Source organism: Pinus tabuliformis, chromosome J, assembly GCF_031772625.1.
Source record: "Pinus tabuliformis cultivar Carrire ecotype Pingquan chromosome J, CPIR1, whole genome shotgun sequence".
Taxonomy (NCBI): domain Eukaryota; kingdom Viridiplantae; phylum Streptophyta; class Pinopsida; order Pinales; family Pinaceae; genus Pinus; species Pinus tabuliformis.
Genome location: NC_142295.1, coordinates 1,136,241,453 through 1,136,266,474, shown reverse-complemented (window position 1 = coordinate 1,136,266,474; position 25,022 = coordinate 1,136,241,453). Strand labels below are relative to the sequence as shown.

At 34.5% G+C, this 25,022-nt stretch overlaps 1 protein-coding gene across 2 annotated transcripts in view; it reads left to right on the top strand.

Moving 5' to 3' along the window:
- Nucleotides 1–22,924: 22,924 nt before the first annotated feature.
- The window catches only part of LOC149231085 (large ribosomal subunit protein eL20z-like), a 177,542-nt gene continuing 175,444 nt past the window's right edge, over nucleotides 22,925–25,022 (top strand). The window contains exons 1-2 of one of the 2 annotated variants that reach the window (XM_089379118.1): nucleotides 22,925–23,251; nucleotides 23,458–23,563. In XM_089379118.1, the coding sequence (XP_089235244.1) occupies nucleotides 23,068–23,251; nucleotides 23,458–23,563 (290 nt within the window). In that variant the 5' untranslated portion in view covers nucleotides 22,925–23,067. The remainder of the gene's footprint in view (nucleotides 23,252–23,457; nucleotides 23,564–25,022) is intronic. The other variant, XM_089379120.1, reaches the window with a different exon arrangement.

Sequence of the window (25,022 nt, the reverse complement as noted above, 5' to 3'; positions counted from 1 at the left end):
TGTCCTTTTTTGCGTTCATTTTTGTATCCACATTTGTTTCACCACAATTCATGCTAAGTTTATGCATCCTATTGCACCCATGTTTTATTCTACTTTTTCATCCATTTTTCATCCTATTTTGTGTCCAAGTTTGCATCAACTATTTCATCTACTTTTTCATCCACTTTTGTGTCAATTTTTCTGTCTTTTTTTGCATCTACTTATGTTGTGTCCACTCTTCATCCAATTTTATGTCTATTGTTGCCCCCATTTTTTTTGTTCACTTTTGCATCCCTTTTCCAACACTCATCATATTTTTTGCATTGATGATATTTCTTATGACATTGACAATTATGAACAACTGATGACAATGTCAATAATTATGATGATGATGATAATGAAGATGATGACGATGACATGAATTGTGATTATTATGATAATGGAAATGATGATAAAGATGATGGGGGTTACAATTACAATGATGATGAAGATGTTAATGATCTTGGCCAATCTTCCCAATTTTTAAATGTTGTCACGGTCATAATCATAATCATTATATTTGGCGTCGTCTTCCAAGTCATCATCATCTGATCATCATTATCATTATTTTCATTTCGGTCATCATCAACAACAATAATGGCATGAATGGTGATTATGATGTTCATGGCGAAGATGACAACAATGATGATAGAAATTACATTAATTATGATGATGGGGATGATGAAAATTATAATGACAATGATAATGGTAGTGATGATGATGATCATCGATCATCTCTAAAAAATAAAGTTGTTATTTCTCTTGCATATATCATGTGTCCTAACAACCCTTTTCGAGCACTCATAACATTTTTTGGGTTGATGATATTTCTTACGATACCTATAATTATGAACAATTGACGACAATGTCCATAATCATGATGATGATGATGATGACGACATGAATGGTGATTATGACGATAATTCAATGATGACGATGATGGTGGTGATGATGACGATAATGAATATGATGACACTCCCTCTAAACTAGGGAGGTACTCATAATGAGACAAAAAAGTACTCTCAAGTTGAAATATTCATATAAGAATGGATCTAGATTGATAAGAATCAATGATGATTTACGTCATCATAGCCAACATTGTCAAAATAGTAAGGCCTTGACTAACAAGTTCTATCTCTCCATTAGATCAGAGCATAATGTTGGGATGCATAAATTTGGACACCACTGCCTCTTTAGGCACTTACCCCACCAGGATGTTCACCAGGTATGTCCTCACATGATCATTTCCTAATCCAATTTCATAATATTTGACACCAGGAAATGTCTATCCTCATGACTATTCTTATCTTGCATTAATTTAATTGACTTATGGCTGTTAGTCCTAGTCAAAGTACAAATTATCAACGAATATTGGTCCCAGATGTTTATCCAATCCACCATTCTCCCTACCGGTGTTTTTACTAAGCATACAACTATTAGTCTTGGCCATATTACATGACACATGGATAATATGGTGTCCACCCTCACTCCTTTTCTCAAACAGGGAGGAGACATCACAAGCATAAGTTTTTCTCAAGAATACCCATCATTTTCATAGAGAATAACATCATTAATTTGTTTTCATTGCATGACACCTTTGTGATTAAGAATTCATATATTTGTGGCAAAATATTTTCCCTTTTTTCATTTGTGATGAACGAAAATAAAAAAGTGAAAGCCAAAATCATTAAAGATCACTATAATGATTTGTCTAAGTCTAAACTCTAAGGTTGAACTGAGTTGTGCCAAACTTATGAAAACCTTATTCCCTAAGTCCTATATATAAGAAAAATCAAAAGAAAGAAAAATAAGGCCCAATGAATGGTAACTCATGTATTCACTCCCTCTTTGGAAAACATATGAATATATACACTCCTAGTGACACTTGATCACATGTTTGTGATGGTTAAATCGTGAAGTCCTATTTTCCCCTTGCATTTTAACTTCATCATTTAAGCACCTAATTGAGGATCTAGGGAATGTTTGTTGCCTAAGGGTTTCATGTCTACTCTTGGTTTACTTATGTCACACTATGGTCAATTTATGTGACGGAGTGAAATACTTAAGTTTGTGGAGTTATTAGAAAAGTGTATTAAGTTAGTTGCCACACACACATGCATTACATCCCATTGATCCACATGTGTGGGTTAGAGACTCATTGCTTGAGAACTTTAATGGAGACTACTTTAGGGCTTTGATAGTATAGCTTACAAAATCTCTTGGTAAACATTGTGATTCATCCTTTTTTTTCCTCGAGACACTTGATAATATTGAAGTCACTCCCAATAATCCATGGAGATGGGGAGTATAAATTACTCGTGTTGGAAATAGAATTGAGAAATAAAGGTTTTCCATTTGCGATAATGGAGTCATAGACATTGGATACATGGTAGTAGTCCTTGATGTCAATTAACTAAAATTTTATTGTCATAATGCGAAAAGAGGTAAACATATTGGTAACCTTGATGTCCTGATCATTCCAAATAATATCCATTCCACCCAAGTATCTCTAAGCATCAATCACTACTTCTTTGCAATTCATCCCCCATTTTCTAATTATATGAGGTACAACCTCACTTAATATTTTTGTTTCTTATATCAACATTATTGATGGGTGCTTTTCATACCATTTTTCTTTTAGTGGTCTTTGTTTTTCTTTACTATTGAGGCCCTTCATGTTCCATGAGACTATTTTCATGGAGAATTTACACAGAAAGGAAGTATAATGTGACTAAAAAAACATGTTTCAAGATTTAAGTGCTTGGACAATGCCACTTCATGACTCCTATATTTCCTTAACCTGGGACCGAATGGTGAACTTGATGACCTTAAGGGAAATTGACCAATGAAAATCTCAAAAAGAGGTGACTTTTGACTTTATCACATACAAGTTAATAAACTAAAAAAAATATCCATAACAATTTCATCAATCAATGAATCACTAAAAAAAAATATCCAAAACAATTTCATCAAGCAATGAATCATTACATTATAAAATACAATCTATAAACCTTTTGGGAACTTTTTGCTAAACCATGCTCAAAACCAATATATTTAATATTAATATTTAATAATAATATGGAAAATAACACATTTTCATAAATTAAATAACATGTTATCAAGCCTAAGAAATGTCACTAACATAAAACTAAAAAGCATGCAACTAATGGGAGTAACCACTCAAGGTCACCATAAGACAATTGATCTATTAAGACCAAGATCTACAAAGGACAAAGGCAAACCTATTTTAACTTTATTGTTTTATTAGGTGCAAGTTGAACATCTCAAGATATAATGAAGGGCAAAATTAATTTTATTGCATTAAGAAAACCCAAGCACATTCTATAACTTAGCAAGGAAGAGATGTATAATACCCATCTCACCGACACATCACATGGCATTAAGTTACGTTTTATATATAATTTAAATTTCTATCATAAAATCACAAATTTAGCATGAATAGAATGTTTAAAATCCATTTTTATAAAAATGAAATATAATTTTTGTTATAAATTTTTTTACCAAAAACTAAATAATTTTTTTAGAAAATAGAAAAATACTAAAACTAAATTTAAAATAATGTTTAGATTTTTTTAAACACTTCCCTCCATTCTAAGAAGCAAAAATAATAATAGAAATAAAGGCGGACCAAAAATATTCCTTTCTTGGTAAGTGTTTCCTACCATTCATTCCACTCATTCAAGTTATTTCATAAAACAGAGACAAGTGTTATTTCACACTCTTTTTGCAAAGCCTATTGAGCTTCGCTTGTGATATATCTATTCCTTGATGGAGTCCTTGCTATATTAATCAAGTTTTGATTCTTGGAGATTAATTAGAGCAAAGAAAACATGAGTACCCTTAATTCCAAGTTCAATGCCTCTGATGGTGGACACGAGGCAAGGGAGGGGTTGCTATCATGGTCATAACTCCAAGTTCATTGCCTCTGACGGTGGACGAGGCAAGGGAGGGGGTTGCAGTCATGGTCATGGTTGTGGAGTTTTCTCTTTTACATTATATTTAGGGAGTTCAAAGCAATTTGAATGGAATCATTGTTGTCACTAGGTATAATGGATTAAGTGTGATAATGGATCAATTGAAGTAATTATTTGTGAGCATTTGTTCTTGAACGAACATTAGGATCAATTTTATCATAGAGAAAAGCACATGCATTAAAAACAACTCAATATTTCATGTGACATTCATATTGTATGCGACTTATTTTTCATTAAAAACAATTTACTTTTCTTTTGACATTCTTTTTTTGTTAAAATTTCTTCTATTTCTAATCTGAATTACAATTGTAATTTGAAATAAAGCTTCGAGTAACTCTTATTTTACCAATCGTGCACGGACATCATAAGAAACATTCACAATATAATATGAAGAACAAATGGGTACCTACTTCATATGCATTAAAAAATGCTTCTACTACTTAATCTTAATTACAAGTGTAATCTTAGTTGGATCTCCTATATATCTTAAACCATATTTTCATTTTATTTTTTAGTACTATTAAAGGTTATTATGTCCTACCTCATCTTATGTTAGCATTGTAATAAAAATATGCATTGTGCTATAGAATTAGTACTAACATGTAATATTGATTTTTTTCCAGAACGCTACAGGTAATGACCACGAAGATGGTGATACATAGTATGTTTAGATTACATCATATATCAAAGACGATGATGATGAGGATTGCGATGGCATTGGTGATGATTATGTGGATGATATTATCAAGATGGTCAGGATGATGATCATGGAAATGATCATGATGATGATCTTGACTATAATTTTCATGGTGCTAGCTAGCCATGAGTTATTTTTTATATTTAGTTGGGATGTCTTAATATGGTAATCATACATTTGAATTTTAGTTGATTCGAATAATGGTGATGGGACTATCGGTACTATCTTGTTACCTTATGAATATGTTGAGAATTGTTTACATTTTTTTATGAAGAATTATTGTGTATGATGAGATTCCTATGTTTTTATGAATGCTGTGAAGTTACCTTAGAATAATGATATCTATGAAAAAAAATTAATTGATAATCATACATTGACTTTTAGTTGATTGGATTAAATATGATGATGATATTATCATTTTTATCTTGTTATTTATGTATATATTGAAAATTATCAGCATTGTTTTGATGAAGATTTATTATGTATGATGATATTATTATCTTTTGATGGATGCTGTAAATTTACCTTAGAATAATGGTGTTCACGAAAGATTTTGATCTCATAATCACACATTTGAATCTTAGTTGATTTGATTAAAGATGATGAGGATATTATTAGTATTATCTTGTTATTTTATATATGTGTTGAAAATTGTCAATGTTTTTTGATGGAGAATCATTATGTATGATGATATTACTATTTTTGGATGTAATGTTGTGAATTTACCTTGGAATAATGATATCTATGATAAGCGTTGATTTAGTAGTCATATATGTATATTGAAAATTGTCAATGACTTTTTGATGGATAATTGTTATGTATGAGGATGCTGCTATCTTTTGGATGAATGTTGTCAATTACGCTTAAATTTGTTTACAAATATTAAGTTATCAATTTGAATTGTGATATCTTCTTAAACGTGTTATACATGAAAATACCTCCTCATCATCTTGGAGGATAATACTATGTTGTTGGTTGAAATACCCCTTTCTCCTAGGCTATATAAGATTATAATACAAGTTATGTACCATGAGGATCATGTTATCCTAGTCTATAACAAATTGTCCCCTTCATCTAACTTTTGTTACCAAAATTCTCACTCAGTCACAAGGAAAAAATCTCGAGTTAACTAGAATTTGACACTCTTGTTCACTTTCGGAAACTCATATGGTGGAATGTGATCTCTTTATCCTCATTTAGATTTTTCCTAAAAAAATAAAAGCATACAAAAGCGGGAAAGAGCCATAAAGCACAGGGAAGATTTTTCCTAAGCACAAAATCATCTAAAAAGTGGAAAAGACCATTTTTTATATGAGGAAATTATTCACCCAAAATCTTTTGCCCAAATTGAACTAATGAGGAATTTGGGAAATCTTCATAGCCTTCACTTTCCTATATATTGGAGGCTTGGCCATTGAGAAAAGGATGGGAATTCTTGTATTGTCACGTTGTTTTGTAGCTAGGAGTTGGGGGAGGTGGTGCTGCAACTGCATCTGATGGTTGTAACTTTCCTCCAACTTCTTTATTAATATAGATTGGTTTTTCTTCCTTCCATGTGCAACTATTCATTATTTACTTATTCTATTTAACTAACTAATGAGTGTATGGGATTTTGGTTTATATTTATTTATTCAATAATATTTATATGTTTCTCATAGTTTTGATTATCAAGATATTATGTCGTGAAGGTTGCTTTGTTCTCTCTCTTATGTGTAGGACCAAGCTTTGGAGCTAGCTAGGAGCGATTCCCAACTACACTAAAAACTCCAACAAGACCTACATGTGAGGACTCATAGGAATTCCTTCTCTTTTTCTTAATCTATACTCTACATCTTGATCTACTAAGAATCCTTAGCCTTAAAACAACCTTTCTCTTAATCAATCTGTCCTAGGTTTCCAAGATAAACTGTGAGGGTTGTATTTTCATCTAACCATGCATTAAATCCCACAGTAAAATGATATTTATAAATTGTAATATATTTCACTATGTAATTGAAATTAGTAAAATGAACCCACAAAGGGGACCATAAATGGAAATAAAAGTAAAACTCTAAACAATTAGTCAAAAGTGGATGTAACCATGGATGCAAAATTGGGAGTAGAATTGGATGTTAAACTAGCCATCAAAACAAGATGCAAACAATGCCACAAAAAGGGTTTTAAAGTAGAATTAGAAAAGGGTGCAACACTAGACACAAACAAGGGAACAAAATAGGGCATACAAAAGGATACCAAATTGGGCGCAAACAAGGATGCAAAAATGGACACCAAAATGAGGATGCAAAGAATGGTATAAAATTAGGATGCAAAATTGGGTGCAAAAAGGATGTCATAAATGACACAAAACAAGATGCAAAATGGGACTAAAAAAGGGTGAAACCAAGGATGTAAAAAATGATGCATAACTAGATGAGAATTCAAACTAAAATCTATGTGCAAAATGAGATGCAAATGTGGACACAAAATGTGGCAGAAAAAGGGATGAAAATTTGGATGCCAAAAAGGATGAAAAATTAGACACCAAAAAGGATGAAAAATTGGACATAAAAAATGGTGAAAAGTTGGACACAAAAATAGAAAAAATGGTGCAAAAATGGCTCAAATTCGGATGCAACATTGGATGCAAAATGAGGTGCAACAAATGATTCAAAACTTGGTGCAAAAACAAATGCAAAAGTAGACGAAAAAAAAAAAAAGTACACCCCAAAAAGTGTTCCCCTTTAGAGTAATAATTTTGTACCACTACTCTAAACCTTTGCTCACTCCTCAACCCATTGTCGACCAGTAAACAAAAATGGATAAACACATACTCAAAATTGAATGTATCATTAGACACAAAATGGGATGCAAAGGTGGATGCAACACGTGGTTCAACATAGGATGCAAATTTATATGCTCAAAAAGATGCAAGAAATAGTGTTAAAAATGATGCTAAATTGGATGAAGAAAATGAAGCAAAATATGGTGCAAAATAGGATGCAAAAAAGGGAGAGAAATAAAATGCAAAAGTGGATGCAAAAAATGGTGCAAAAATGGATGCAAAATTTGGCACTAAATCAGATTCAACATATGGTGCAAAATTAGATGCAAAAAATGGTGTAAAAAAAGGCAGAAAAAAAGTGGCACAAAAATAGATGTAAAAATAAGTACAAAATTAGAAGCAAAAAATGGCATAAGACTAGATGCAAAAACTGGCACAAACTGGATGCAAAAAAGGGCACTAAATCAGATGCAAAAGATGGTGTAAAACTCGATGCAAATTATGACACAAAACTAGAAGCAAAGAATGGCACAAAATAGGAAGCAAAAAATAAATGCAAAAAATGGCACAAAACTAGAAGCAAAACCTATTGTAAAACCAAATGCAAATCTTGGTGCAAAATATGATGCAGAAAATGATGCAAAATTTGGCGTAAAAAAAGATGCAAAATTTGGCGCAAAAAAGGACGCTTTAAAAATTGTACAATAGAGCCAAATTCAGTGCCAGGCTACTCATCCCAATTAAGAAAAAAATGCACTAAAATTTGGTGCTGAATCTAGCGTAAATTGCATGTTTTGTTGTAGTGAGGGCAACCTTGCTTGACTCCAATGTCACTTCTAAAACTTTCCGAAATACCTGCTGAGGTTCTAATTTTGAATTTCACCTCTTCATAAAGTATATGGACAATGACTCTGTAATGCATAGGAATTTCAAGTTCTTCCATTCTACGCCATAACTTATCTCTAGGGACTGTGTCAAATGCCTTTTTCAACAAAGCAGCATAATGCTTCTTCTTTGTCCTCCCAAACCTTTTCAAAAATGTGTCTCAACATCATACTATGATCCATTGTAGAATGTTTCGGCCTAAAACCCGCTTGTCCTCTTGCCCTCTTTTCTTTTACTTCTGCCCACTCACCAATTCTAGTTTCTACCATGCTGCCAAAAAGCTTTGGAAACAAAGGATTGATCATAATGGTTCTATATTTGGAAGGATTATTAATGTCTCCACTTTTAAAAAGGGGTATTGCTAGGCTAGTTTTCTAGTCCCTTGGGAATCCTTGCTGAATGATGTTGTTAAATATTTCCATGATGTGCGGTGCAAGAGTGTTCATTCCCCATTTTAGATACTTTGCTTGAAGCTCAACCAAGTCCTTTGCATTTCTTGTTTTTCAGCTTCTTAATTCCAATCTCCACCTCGTGTAACGTGAAGAGCTTTGTAGTTGTGTTAATCCTGGAGGGAGGTTCCGCCTCTGATTCTTTCTCATAGAGTTGCTTTGCATATTCAAACAATTGATTGGTTGTAATATTATTTTCGATTTGCTTCTTCCTTGGTTGAAGTTCCTACCATAAAATATTTGGATGATACTTGATTAGATATATTAACTCTTCTCTCCTTTTTTGCATGAACTCATCTTTTTTCGTTTTTAGTATCTTCCTTTATAACTTTACATTCATCTTCTCCTTGTTTGACTTTTTCAAGGTTCTCCTTGCCATTTTGCATTCCTCATCAAACCAAGCATTTACAGGAAAACAATTTGATTACGATTTCCTATTTTTTGCTCTTTTGCACTTCTCAAGTGCACTTTGGATTATATTTGTTAATCTGTGATTGTTGAAGCTTTTGAAACCAGTTTTCTCCTTCCGAATTAATCTCTCTAACATTGTCTTGAAGATAGTACAATCTTCTTGTGTTAGAAGAATTTTTCCCCTTGATAGTGATTACCGAGAGCATTGGGTTTTTCTCCCATTTTGTCTTTCTTCTAACCATGATAACTTTATATAATTTGGGTTATGGTTTGATTTTAAGTTCCAAATATGCTTTCCAATCTTAACTTCATCTATCTTTTCTATCAATCTTTGTGAACACATCACATAGTCAACGACACTTGCCCCATTGTATGTGTTGGGAGTGAAGTTCCTATACCTTTTCCAATTGAAAATAATTAAGTTGAAATCCCCACACAATGTAAGCAACTCCTCTCTGAAATGATTGCTAACTTTGTCATCTTCTAAGCACCTCACCCATTGGGGATTCTCCTCTTCAGTGAGCCAAATAGGATTGTGATCCTTTTTACAACAAAGAATACTAGCTTGATGATTTTCTGATCTAGCATTGAAATCTCGCACTAAAAGAACTTCTCCCTACTGAGAGTACATGACGATATCTTGCTTTAAAGCTGCATACAGATCCTTGTTGTCTAGCCACTTATTTTTGTAAGTTTTTTAGACTTGAGGGGAAAAATTAACATGTTGCAATCCTTATGTGATTCTCATTCTTTGATATTTTGAACCATAAATATTGTTTATATGCATATTCTATAATTAAATGAATGTGACGACCTTCTTTTTCTTTCACTAAAACTAGTATTCCCCCATACCCTTTGCCATTTTCTACTACGTTGTTCCAAACTGCTAACTTCAAATAACCGTCAAACACAGGAGTTTTGCAACCATTATGTTCATGAGTTTCCTTGAGGAAAATTATGTCTCTACCTTTGACAATAGGCCCTAACCTGGGTCCCCTCCTCCAAGGGTAACCTCTACAATTCCAACAAAATAAACTTAGGTAGACCTAGGTAGGATTTGACTGCTACGCAGTTTGGCACATAAGACTCAAATTTGAGTCTTCACCCCTTTTCATCCATGTTGATCTTGTTGTTTTCCTCCCTATCATCGAATTCTTTGCTTTTTCTTTACTGCCAGCTTGCTGCCCTATTTTGCCCGGAGGCCCAAATACTACAATAATTGCTTTACCATTATACAACCGTGCCCTTTTCCTTCATTTCTTGCTACTCTGGTTTTCCCCACTTCTTCCCTTCTCTCCTTTTATTGTTTGCTGGTTAATCTTCATCTAGGAATAAGTGTGAGCCTTTCAAGAGTTTCTTTTTGCCCAAGAGTTGGTGTCTGTCTTGCACGCTTGCCATGGTGACTTTTATGGGTCGAGGCCTCTCTTCACATATCTTCCCCACCCTCCTTGCTTGGCAAATTTTCCCTTTCCAGTGTAGTTTCTCTTTCAAAAAGTCTCTTGTCAAAATGAGAGTACTTTCATTCTTCCCATAATCTCTTATTCCCCTGATAATAAAATTTGTTTCCCTGTCCTTTATTCCCCTGATGATAGGCCTACAAAAGGATAAGAATGTCTATAAGGGACAATCTCACTACACATATTATTTGTGTAGAAATAGGAACCAAAGTTGCATCACATGTCTACCTTCCTAGAGAGGGAGCGAGAAACTCTTCCTTTGTTTAAGATTTGAGTTTATCCTCTGAATTTTTACTTTCCATCTCATTTTGTTTAGCAACAAGCCTTTATAAATAAATTGATCTGTAACTTGTTTAAAAGGAAACATCTGAATGTATTTTATTGATTCATAGCTTGTTCAAGTTATGTTCCTTATATTATGAAGTGGCAACATGTCACTGTATTTTATTGATTCATAACTTGTTCAAGTTTTGTTCCTTATATTATGAAGTAGCATAATTAAAGAAATATTTCCATGATTTCAAGGATTTGATTTTGTATTCTATTTTCTTTCACTAATGCTAAGATTCCACAAAAAAGTTGTTTCTTGTCAGGTCTAAATCTAGGCATTTTCCTAAAGATGAAAAGTAATTGTGTGTGTGTGTGTTTACTATATTAGAATACATTGTTTGTTATCTGCATTGTACCTTTTATTTGATCCAAATTTGAGGTAAATGTTGAGATATTTATGACACATTGATGATCCATAATTTAATGTGGACATAAACGTTATACATGATTGCATCAAATAGAGAAGATTTATTGGACATCCACATGCGATTTCGATGTTTTGTTTATGGAATTTAGTTGAAAACATATTTTTCTGCAGGTATTAATTTGATATCGTATTTTCCCCGTCTATTTAATTTGTGCTACAATGTACTTCCAAATATCATACAATGTTTGTGAGACCTGGTGTCATCCTATGAATAGTTCTAACTGACATGTTGTTTGCTGGTAAAAGCGAAGCCGTTATACTTCCATTTTTGAACTTATTTACGTGGAGTAGAGAGTATTTTCTCTGTAAAAGTCCTTAGGTTGCTTATGGAAAGATGGAATGAATGACAAATAGAAAGTTGAATATGGAGGTGTCACTTAGAAAACGATGGGAAATGTGATTTTGCAACATTCTCAGTTTTTGTAGTTCCCACTACAACGACAACTATGGAAATAACCAAAATAGTAAAACAAAAGTAGAGCCAAAAATCAAGGAAAAGAGTGGGGGCACCTACAAACCCATAGGTGGGTTGCCCATGCAAATCTGAGTAAATGAAGGAAGACAACTCCAGTCTCCAATAAACACCAATAATCTGGTTGATTGTATTGATAAACTAGTAAGGGACTAATTGAATCACGAGGGAGTAAAAATTGTTATTTGCACCAATGAGTCAAATGGGGGAAAATAACGGAGGAAAATTCTCTAGAAATGACAAATAACAGAGTCGAATGGGGAAGGGAAAAAAATGCTCTAAAAACGGCAGCAAGACAAGAAACATATACTTTACGCATATTCTCGTCTTTTAGTGTTAGAAACCATTTATGTAGAAATGACGAGAAATATGGATTGTTTTTGTGCATGTATGGCCTCATTTGGATAAGTTTTTCTATGCATAGTCGCTGCTTGGATGAGCTTTCGATGAAATTGAGCACATTGAGGTTTATGACTCTGTGGTCGTCCTAATCACTGCCTCCATTTTTTGTGCTGCCATGGCATATTTTTCTTCTTTAATCTGCTGAAGTGAAACCGAGGTTAATCTGCACCAGAGTAGCCTTTAAACAAGGTGCTCAAATATTTAGAAGATGTGGGGAAATTTGAGGACAAAGCCACCCAATTCGTACATCATACTGCGTCGTTAGATGAGAGTGTCGAACATTGTGATACAAATGGATTGGTTGGGAGGAATATCTTATGGGATTTCTCCACCTTTCTCACCTTCTTGCAAACTTCCATGTAATCATCGAAGCCGTGTCTTTAGTCCTCACATCACATTTGCCTTATGTTCACGCTTCACCGCCATTTCCATTGCCATCACTACATCCAACATTGTGCAATCTTAATTTCCATCCCTACTAGTCTTCATGTTATTATTGTCATGGTTATGGGTAGGATAATTGCCATCTAATCTTCTTTAGCGCTCTCCAATGGGGCTTTCGCTAGAATATAACATCGGCCCTGGGGAGCTTAAAACATATGAGCCGAGGAGGAAACCACAATGCGTGTAGATGAAATGTAATTTGGAAAAGGCATGAGATGAACCACACGGGGGCAAATAACGGAGGAAAATGTTCTAGAAATGACAAATAACAGACTGTAATGACAAATGTTTCTCGCATTGTTGTCGTTTCTAGAGCATTTTTTCCCTTCCCCATTATAGGAAAAACTGTTATTTGCACCAATGAGTCAGATCCGTACTTAAATTTTAAGTTGCTGCTAAGTTGGATTTCGTGACATACACTATGGAGTTGGTGCAGTTTGATGGGGGCCATGGACAACAAACAGGAACGTGGATCCTGTGCGTGCTTGTTAACAGTGATCGATTCTGGGAAGAGATGTTGAAGGTGATCAAAACCATGAGCAATATGGTGGAGAGGCTATGAGTGGAAACACCAACACCTATAGGTTGTCGTGCAAACCCAGATTCAACCGGTGAAGTATGGCGACGAGTGTGAGATATAGAAGATGAGCTGGCAAAACGGAGACTCGAACTTACCTGACGTGACATGGTCCGACAAACACTTGCAACTTGCAACGTGGTCAAAAACGATTTGACAGAAGTACAAAATTGAAGCTCATTGATTCGTTGCAGTGCACAATGTTTGCAAATCAAATCCCATAGAGAGAATGCCTTCTGCATAAAAATACAAAAAAGTTTAAAGGAAACAAAATAATTTAAAGACAAATTGAATGTACTAAAGTCAAATTTGAAAATAATTGATTATAAAATAGTAAAGAATAAAATGACAAAATTAGCTTGTCAATTAACATTGAGAATAATAATAATTGATTATGAATTTATGTTTATTTATTATTTTTTTCAATTGAGTTTTTTTAGCCAAATATCTTTAAGTTTTGGGTTATTAATCTTTTAAAAATGAAATTTTCTTAACTAATTAAAAATAGTTTTAAGTTTTGCTTCAAAACTAAAAAGTAATTTCAAAATAAACAATATCCAAAAGAAAATCATTTTTTACTAATCCCAATAAAACCATATCCATCTAATTGCATTTATCACTAATCTCATACATAAAACCACATATTACTCATAGTTATAATTTTCATATACTATTTATGAATGCAACTTAACATCGTACTCAAAAAATAATATAATTTACTCTATAATATACTTATTCTTTAAATAAAAAATAATTTTCCATTTTTTTTACTCTATGATATACATATTTTTTAAACAAGCAAAAATTAATTTTCATCCTGACGATGAACCACACTCGTTGGTTCGAAATGCGTCGACAATTGTATTATCATGTGATTTATGACGAAAACGTTTTCTCATAAAAGTGATTTTATTAATATGTACCATTTGATGTATTATTAGTTTTTACTTCTTATATTTACTAATATATATATATTATTAGAAGGCTACTTAACACGTAATTATTAGTAAACCTTTGTAAACTCGGTCACTTCAAAGGGGATTTGAAATTGGGTCTTTCTTGTTTCAATGATTTCAAAATTTTTGAATTAACCAATTGAGTTGTCCCGATATATAATATATGGATTGAATGAGCATACTCTCTCTCTCTATATATATATGTGTGTGTGTGAAGAAATTGATGTTTTTTATAACAATGTTTAGGATTAAATTGTAACACCCTCCTCCCACATTTACCCAAGCTAATTGGTCCACTGGGGTAAACATGTGACGAGGAATTACTATGATGTGATTCAACTCCCCATGTACAGTTAAGGAAGTGGAACTGACAAAATAACCTTCTTAGGAGTTACAAAACCTTCAGGAAAAAACCAACCCTTCGAGGTGCCCAACCCCTGAGCCAACTTGTCATTTTGCTGAGCTAGGCCCCCATTCGCTCCCATGACAAGGCATGCATGCGGTTGAGACCCTCTAGTCACTCCCACAACAAGGTATGCATGCGAATGTGGCCTTTTTCAAGCTATTTTGAGCCAAGGACCCCAAATTTAATGCCACTTTTTTAGGGCTAGGTCTCAGGCCTCTACCCAAAACTTCATGAAACTTCCATATATGATAAATAATAATGAATTAAAGATACTAATGCAAACATTGGTACAAGGACTTGACCCTTACTAGCCATGACAGTCATTTCGTCAAACATATCATAAACATGTAATCTATAGGTCATAAATGTTGATTTTTATAGCATCGGATGTGCAATTGCCTCGAGATTTTGCAGAGGCTAAGACACATGCATTCTCTAATACCTAGAAATCATTTGGGAAAATTCCACCTATCGATGATTTAATTAAAATAATTAAATTATTTAAATGGTTACCTAAGTATAAACTTAGGAAATCTAGTTAATTAAAGGGTATTAATTAAATCAGGTGTGAATCTTCTAGAAGAAGATGAGGATCAACTCCCAGTTAATCTTAGCCGTTGATTATGTTTTAATCTTAGTCGTTGGAGCTCCAACGAGAAATTATAAGAAGGAGCTTGATGGGCAGTTAGAGAACACATTGAATGAGAGATAAGAGATCGAATTTCTCAAGAGTAGTAGCGTTGAGTTGTCGGAGTAAGGTCGAGTGATCTTCTTGCAGCGAGGGGCAAGGACAATAGTCTGGAGGAGAGTTTTTCCAGATCCGGAGAGTGCAAAGCAGAGAGGGCATAGAGCAGTTCAGTGAGATAGTGCAGTGTCATGCAGAGCTTTAGAGGGAGTTCTAAATCCAGCTGGGAAAGTTGAGATCCAGTGCTAGAAGTCGGGGTGTGAGATCGGAGGGCTAGAAGGTGGAATTTCCAGACAACAGGAGATCAACAGAGGAGGTGACGTAGATCCCAAAAATTGTGACGCAGAGCTATGTAGGATTGATGCAGAAGCTGCACATAAGCAGCGTGGGGCCAACCAGCCAACTTCTGATCAGTGTCGGATCTCCTGAATCAGTGTGAGACTTTTCTCACTAAGTCTTTGCCAACATTTCTCTGTATCGGATAGCTAGTTTGTGTATCCAACGATTTCTACTTAGATTTACTACTGCATAATTATTAAAACCCTCAGTAGTTGCACCGGTTTTTCCACATTGGTTTTTTTTCTGGGGACATTGTCCAAAAACAATTGTGTTGATGTGTGTGGTTATTTATCTCCAATGAAATATTTAGTTTTTCCAGTGTTTTATTTTGTGTAGTCTGCAGTGTATGTATTTCGGTATTTTCCGTAGAAAATTGCAAGTAACTTGTTCAAGTAATTTAATAGGTAGGTGAAATATTATCAGTTTGCTATAGTAGGAATTCGGTAACCAATTTTTCACACTAACCACAGATCTTAGCATAGGGGTCTCATACTTATCTGAGAATCATCAATAAGAATTGATGCATATCGCGATAATTGCATTATCATCTATTAGGTCATATATTCATTCACATTTCTTGTCTTAATCAAATCATGAGGAGAGCCATAACCAAAGTCTGTCATGAACCATGCTTATAACCAACACAATAACAAGAGTAGAACAACCATAAAGCCCACATATTAGCACATTTATAGATGAAATACCATAGGAAAATGAGTTCTTATTAATGTATGCATAAGCCAACCAAGTCAAGGACTTCCACGAACCACCTGACCATAGATTGGGTTGAACCAAATCTTTCTTTTAGGCAATCACCCCCGTGCCATATTCCAAGCATGAATGTGGGACTCACAACAAAACTAACTAGGGCTTCCTCAAACTTTACTGTATATCCCACCAAGGGATTCCTAGGCCCAAACTCTCATCGATACAACCAGGCTTTACTGTAATCCCACCGGATCACTAGGCCCTAAACAAGCATGGATGCCTCAAGATCTCTCCACCTAAACCGTGAGGAATTTGTCCGTCTCCACCTCTCATATTTACCATGTATCCCACCATTACCGTTAAGGGATTCCTAGGCCTACGAGGTCTCCACTCTCTAGGCTTTAACATGTATCCCACAATTACTAGTCAATGGATTCCTAAGCCCAATCAAGGGTATTCACAATCAGGATTTACCATATATCCCACCCCAGGAATCCTAGGCCTTGTGATTAATCCTGAGACCACCCCACTCAACTTTGAATCCATTCAACAATCCATCTCCACCAAAACAAGAGAACCCCACCACACCATGGCTATCCGGAAATGGCAAGGCATGGATGAAAAAATACTGCCACACATGGCAAAACCCATGCTAGTGACAAAAAGAGAACCAAAAACACACATGCATGTACCATGCATGCCAAAACTAGTAAGGAAACCATACATGCAACTCGATACCTACAAGCAATCCCGTTGTAGCCGCTTGATCTGTGCTTCCTCTTGCTTTATTGTCCTTCCTTTGCCTTCTTTCCTCCAATGCTAGAGTGCTTCAAGAATACCTTGAGTGTCCAAGAGTATGTGTGTGTGTGTGTGAGAGAGAGAGAGAGAGAGGGAGCTCCAAAATTGAAGTGACAAAAGATTGTGAACTGATCCTAATAAGTCTTTTTATTAATGATGCCTCTATTTTCTTCAATTTCCATTATTTTCCTTCATTTTCCTCCTCACATGCAACATGTGACCTTTCACCTTCCTTTTCTCCTAATTTCTATTATTTTCATAAATAAAATGCCAATTAATGCCACTTTTCCTTTCCAAAACCTTTGCCATTGGCTTTGCCAATTTCCTTAGCCATACTAAAGCAAATGAACACCCACACTAGGATATTTTGCCGAACATTTAGCTTGGAATAAGTGTCCTATGACCTTGGTTATTATTTTGTCTTTATTAACTTTATTACATGGAATTTTGACGAGAGTTGTTACATAAATTTTCGAATAAGCTAGAAGAATTAAAAAAAAAAATTGAGTTAAACATTGTTGATTTGTACATGAATACTATTGCTAAGTTTAGGAATATTGAAGAATGGTTTAAATAATTTAATTGTAATATAGAAGTCAAGCAAGGTTGTCTCTTGGCCTTCATCCTTCTGGGCATATAAATTGATAAGTTAGAGGATCCCTTGGAAGATGTCAATTGCATAGGCATGTCTCTCACTAGCATAGTCATCATCCTTCTTCTCTACACTAATGATATTGTGCTTATACCGATGAGTCCATAAGATCTAAGCAAGCATCTGAAAATTCCTTAAGGATTTATGCTCCAGTACACGTATGACTATTGACATTAACAAAACAAGGTTATGGTAATTAAATCTAAAAATATCACTTACGATAACAATTACTTGGAGGAAGTGATTTCATATAAATCTCTTGGAATCAACCTCCATCACAAGCATAACTATATTTATAACACTAAGAATATGATAAATGAAGGGTGGAAAACTTACTATGAACTTGAAAACAATTGTAAATTGGTGGACCTTTAAGCTAATGATATTGTTCTTATAGTAATAAGAAAAAACACCTGTTTGAGACTCCGTTACTACATTTTGTTGGGAAAAATACTGAGAGGAGGGGGGGGGGTCGAATCAATATTTACAAATCAATAACTTTTTACATTTCATATTCAAATTTCTATGTGCAACTTTACTGAATCAAACCTGCGTGTGCATGCAACTGTGCTTAAGCCAATTAACATATATCCAATGAACTTATAATTTAGTTAATCCATCGTATGTTTATCTTCAGCTAGTGCATTAGTACTTTATTAACCATGTGATGTAATAAATAAACCATCACACATGAACACCAAGATTTAAGGTGGAAACCCAATGCGGGAGAAAAACCACCTGTTGTTGTCTCTGTCTTCTTTTTAATATAAAGAATAATCTGTTTACAATCTTGTACTGGTGCAGACTCATACCAGTACGCAAGCACCCACCTGTAGAAGGCTACAACCTTCTCTCGTTTTCCAACTTCTACTGGAAGGGAGCTCCAACCCCCTAACTCTTGTACTGGATGATATGTTTACCAATACGTAGGCGCTGACCTATTGAAGGCTACTACCTTCACTCTTATTCCAGGGACCACGTTTCATAATTTTTCAGACTGGTTACTCCTAGTACACAACCACACAATATGTAGGCCACATTTCATCAAATTTTCATACTAGACCCATCCATAACATTGAAGCTAAAAATCAATCACCACAACAATACAACCATCAAATACATCTACATCAATCAATTACTGAAACCTAATCATCAATCTCTGATATAACTGAAACCAAATCATCAATCTCTGAATCAACCACAACTAAATCAATCAATCACTGAAAAACTCAATCAACCGACACTTAATCAAAATTCAACCAATCAACTAGAACAGATAGATCATTGTAACCAGTACACGAATCTGAACCCAGAACACTGCATCAACAACCAGAACCAACTACAACCTCAAAAATCATATGTCAGATTGTATATGCTACTTCAATGAAGCCAACCTGCATGTATACGCCACTTCCTTTAACCCAACCTACGTATACCTCTAAACATACTAAATCATACAACTTCTAAACCAAAAATTGTACCTGTCAGTAACATTATGAAGATCTACTGTCAAATTACAGAGTTCTAAACAGATAGAAACAAAGATCACCCTTCTCACTCAATAAATCAATTAATCAAACTCAATCTCCTTATACAGTCAGTTCTACTATCAGATCTAACGAAGACATCATTGACAGACAATAGTTAAACAACAACATTGATCAGATAGATCAATCTTCTTTGAACAACAAGCTTTTCTTTTGTATACGCTACTTGGAAGAGCCGAACTAGCATGTATATGCGCCTTCACCAAGGCGAACCAGTGTATAGATATGCAAAAAATAACTTATAACCTCGCAACTATTCCAGACTTCAGACATACCCAGATCATAACATATAAAGGATAAAACATGCGATAACATTCAGATCTAGCCCAACAATTATCAGATCATACAATGATAGGTCATTTCAGGTCTTATGATCATGATCCATCATTAGATCTCATACATCATCAAACACTCAGGTGCATACTTAGTTCAGATCTAACAAAGCACCAGAAACCCATAACATGCATATTTGCTTTTGATCTAAATCTTCATCAGATATTCATTACTTACCCTCCTTCACACTTAGATCTTCACCTCCTTATATACTTAGAGCCTTTTTCAATACCTTAGACCAAAACAACATTTAGAACCTGTGGTATTATTAGACGGGATCAAGTAACCATTATTCCGCTCAATATTGTGGGCTAATACCATGGTATGGACCCTTGGTATTCATTAACCTTAATTTTCCATCCCATGCACGCTTTTCCTCTTATGAAAGTGTGTGCATACGTATACACTCCTTTTGTTCTGTGAACCCGCTTGTATATGCTACTTGGACTAGGTGAAGCCGCGTATACAGCTTAAATCAACTTAAAACATTCTTTTTCTCCAACTGCTTGATTCTGATCTGTAATCCTTTGTTCCATCATCTTGTTCTTCCGTGCTATTACTCTGTTACCTCTGAACAATGTGAGTTGTCATCATACATCACTTCTGAACTGATTCCTCTGAACTATCCTACATTTTGTCACAGCTGTAAACACAACTGTCATGTATTATGTCACATCCTTTTTATACCTGTGTTCCATCATTCTGTTACCTCTGATATATCTGTGTTCCATCATTTTGTCATCTCTGATATCTGTCCTGTAGATTCATCTAGTTACCATATACAAGTGAGTTGCCATCAAGGACAACACATGCATCATAATGCCAACACATTTATATTATAAGGTTGTGAAGTTTAGGGTTGTAATATCTCTAGAGAATCATGGAGAACTAGAGAAAATCTAAAAGTGTTTGATAATTTATAATCTCAAAATTAAAGGTATACACCCTAGCCTATCCTCCTGAAAGAAACAAGTATTTGTTCGATTGAGAACATGATTATGAATAGAGACCAACTATATAAGAACAAGAGAAACAACATAGACACACTTCCCAAGATTGCTTTGAGCTCTAGCCAAAACCCCCTGCGATTCAAGTGGGGATAACATAAAGATACCAAGTCTTAGCTAAATCATTAGGGAATAAAGATAGATGTTAGTATGTAAAATAACAACATTATTGATAATATTATTACATTTAAATATAAGGAGAAATTATGGTGTGATAAAGAATTAGAGGACAAAAGAAAATTAAGATACCACATGGAGCTCATCATCTTAATCTAGAAAATCGAAAGTATTTATTTATTTTGAATAACATAACAAAGAAAATCAACATTGTCAAAATAACAATAAACTCATATGAGTTCCATAATAAAATATGATGTTAGACAATTCCCAACAAATTATGGGTTAAATTTTCTTGTCATCTTTGTGACACTAAGCCAGTTGAAAATGGAAAATACTTTCTTGAAATGTCTTACATATATCCACGTTAAATCTTTAATTTCAAAATATTTGTCACAACACCAAACTTTATATATATATATATATATATATATATATATATATATATATATATATATATATATATATATATATATATATATATAAGTTGCCTATTATGTGTTGGCTTACATGTTATTGCCACTAGCTTAGGAGTTATAGTGGTAGTGAGTTGGATTTGAACCTAGGTCTCGTCGAAGTAATCCCAACCAATCACTAATTCTTATATATATAAGCTTAGGAGTCATAGTGGTAGTGAGTTGGATTCGAACCTAGGCCTCGTCCAAGTAATCCCAACCAATTACTAATTCCTATACTGGTTGGGATTACTTGGACTAGGAATTAGTAATTGGTTGGGATTACTTGGACGAATTAGTAATTGGTTGGGATTACTTAGACGAGGCCTAGGTTCAAATCCAACGCACTACCACTATGACTCCTAAGCTAGTGGCAATAACATATAAGGCAACACATAATAGGTGACTTATGACCTAGCAAGGGTCAAGGCGTCTCAAGACACATTGGTGTGTGAACTTATATCTCTAGGGCATCTACCCTTCTAACCTTATCACAATGGATAATAGTGCTTTGTGTGAATTGAACTTAATTGAAAATTAGAAAAAATAATGCTATTAGCACTGTGGAGCTTCTCCTTAGTAGAATGTTATACCCGAATGCTCTGCACTCTGCACAAATTTAGGATAATTTCTAGTGATTTACCATTAACATAATAGTTTAACATTAATTGGTATTAGCTCTAGTAGTTTTCCACACAACCAAAGCTCCAAAAAGTGCTGAAGTGGTATCAATAGTAAAACTTCGGACACATACAACGCACCCTGCACCCCTTTTGCTTATGTAATGTAAAGGACCCGCAACCGTTTCAGTTCTAGCATCATTGGGCAGAACAATAGCATAAAAATGTCAGTGTCAGTGTCAGAGTCACGACACTCACCGATGGAATGACCACTCACATTTTTATTTTTATTTTAACACCTTTCACTAGCGGAATTATGTCCCATCAAAGCTACCTCAACTAATCGAAAATTAGATTTTTTTTTCCAAAAAATTATAAAATTATTTTTGAATTTATGGAAAAATAAAAATATTAAGCATTTTCCTGAAACTTTGGCTATGAAAAAATAAAAATATTAATAATTTTCTTGAAACTTTGGTTAAAATTAAAAAAAAAAACAACAATATAATGCAAAATCAAGACACTTTGAGCTCAAGACAATACTATAATACCTAAATACTATAACTTAATCTAAAACCTTCAACAACTTTCATAACTTTTTAACTCATCAAAATTCTAATTTAAGAACAATTTTTTTTAATATTATTTAAATACAAATGTAAATTAAAAAAATCTAATGATTCTCAAAACACTTTTCTTAATAATTTAGATTTTAAACACAAAGATTAACTTTTATAAAAATCTAATAATTCTTTGCTTTTTCTTAAAATTCAAACTTATCATCATTCACAATATTAAACATCATCCTTAAAACCCAAAAACCCCTATGAATTTATATGGTAATGAAGTGATGTGTCAATTTTATATGGATTTATATTTGCTGACATGGTAGGTTAATGACGTAGCTAAATCTCTTCTGCCAGCCATCCGGCGCAAGGTCGCGGCGCGCATTAATTGGAAATTGCCAATAATTATGTCCCAAGTTGTTTTCCAGCCGTATCTCTAAGTATTTGATAATTGACTTAGAGGTTCAAGGTTCGAAAGTCGCCCGATTTATAACCAAAGATTCTTTATAATCAGGCACAGGCATTTAAGGTTTGAACTCCGCTTCCCTTGAAGATGAAGGGTGATTCGCGATCCGATGAGAATACGAGGGTGGTTGCAGGGCAGGCATATTATGGGACATTTCAGGGCGATGCCAGCTACCTGCGGCAGCCTGTTATGGGAATTCCGCAGCCGGTGCCTCCTCCTGGCGCAGCTGGACCTGAAACCTACTACGCACACGGTTATCAGGCCGTTCCAGGTACTGTAAATCGCTTTTTATAGTCTTTGTTATGTTATTTTGAGAATTGATGCATTAAAGTGGTTATCGAGTTTGATCTTTAACCGCATTGAGATCCTGTTCTATGTGATTTTCTAGTTTATTTTCCAAGATATTTTTGAGTAGATGTTAGGGTTTATATCTTTTCAATTGGATTAACAAAGATCTGTAATTTTTTTATTGGGGAGGGGGGGTAGGTTTTCCGAGTCCTCAAGTCTATCCACCTGTTGTCGAGGTCAACATTGTGCGAGAACGATGGCTTCCATGCTGTGGTCTTGGTCTCGGGTGGGCTCTGTAAGTATTCAATTCAACTATTTAGATATTTCTTTTGTATTTTTGAAAATTTAATATATGTATTTTTAGTTATGTACTGGGTGCTGCACGGCAAAGTGTGAACTTTTTTCGGCATAGGTGTCCATTTTAAGGGGCATCTATTCCCCTCAATTGTCTGAGAGTAATGCCCGTCGTCTCGTCCCTTTGAAATTCATGTCATACAACCGTGCCAGACCACTATATGTGTAACATTTTTTTTTAGCATTTCAACACTATATGAAATAAAATAGTGTAACGTTGGTCTTCTACATCCTGTCTGTTGGGGATTGTAGGATTATAAGACTGAAATCTAGGTGGCTGATTTTTGTTCTCATGGATGCTAGTGTGTTCTCACCTGTGTAGGTTGTTGTTCTAGTTTATTGATCACTAGTATGGATTCATTTTTAGCTAGTGAGATGCCCTAGAGGACTTCCGATGGATGGCTTATTTGGCTTATTTGTTCCAATTGATACCAGTGTGTTCAACCTTATTTATGGATGGCATGGAATAGTTTTCAACTACTGCGATTCTCTCGGGGATTTGTCATATGTGGCTAAATTGTTTTGGTAGATGGTGTGTGTTTTCACCATTGATAGGTGTATGATAGGTGGAAGATCTACTTCATTGATGGTTTGTATGTGATCTATATGTTAGTGGGTGTAATGCCTAGGAAGATCTTAGATGGGTGGATGACTTGCTTCAGTCAATGTGAATGTTTGGAGTGGATTGTTGCTTGTGATAGACATATATATTTGTCTCATTGCCTGCTAAGTTTTGGAGCTCGAGATAAGGTTGATTAATTTTGTAATAGATTGATAATTATTTTTTTATTTGTTTTGGTTGAATTGTGATTGAAGGGTTTATAGGAGTGGTGACCTTGCTTAATTTTAGTGATTGTCATAGATGGAAGGAGCTTCCAACGTTGTACCTTGGGGATAGTATTGTGCATCTTGTATGGTTGTGGAGATGTTAATTATGGATGTGGTATTTAGTGTGATAGTAAGTTATCGGTGATCTTGTGATTTGTACTTTTTACGTGATCTTGGAGAGTGGATTTTTCATATTGTATTCTTCATTTGTGTATTCTCGTCTTTGAGAAGTTGTTATTGAAGAAGAATGTGGAAGAATTAACTCTTAGTCAGATTCAAAACCTATGGTGGTGGAATTGATGATTGATTCCAAGCTTCCAACTGATGAGAATAGTAATGAGTACTAGTGATAAGGTTGTTGAATTTTCTTGTGCAGGGGTTGTTGATTATGATGATACTCTTGCTCCTGGATTCTCTTTAGAATGAGGGAGGTGACCTTGTTGAGGTTGTTGCTTCAGTTGTTGGAGGGTTTGAGGTGTATGAGAGGGATTTCTCACTCTCATGGTAGATGATAACCCTTTAGAGCTTCTTATTCCTTTTGTTCCTTTTACCATGAGCTTGGTATTTCAAGA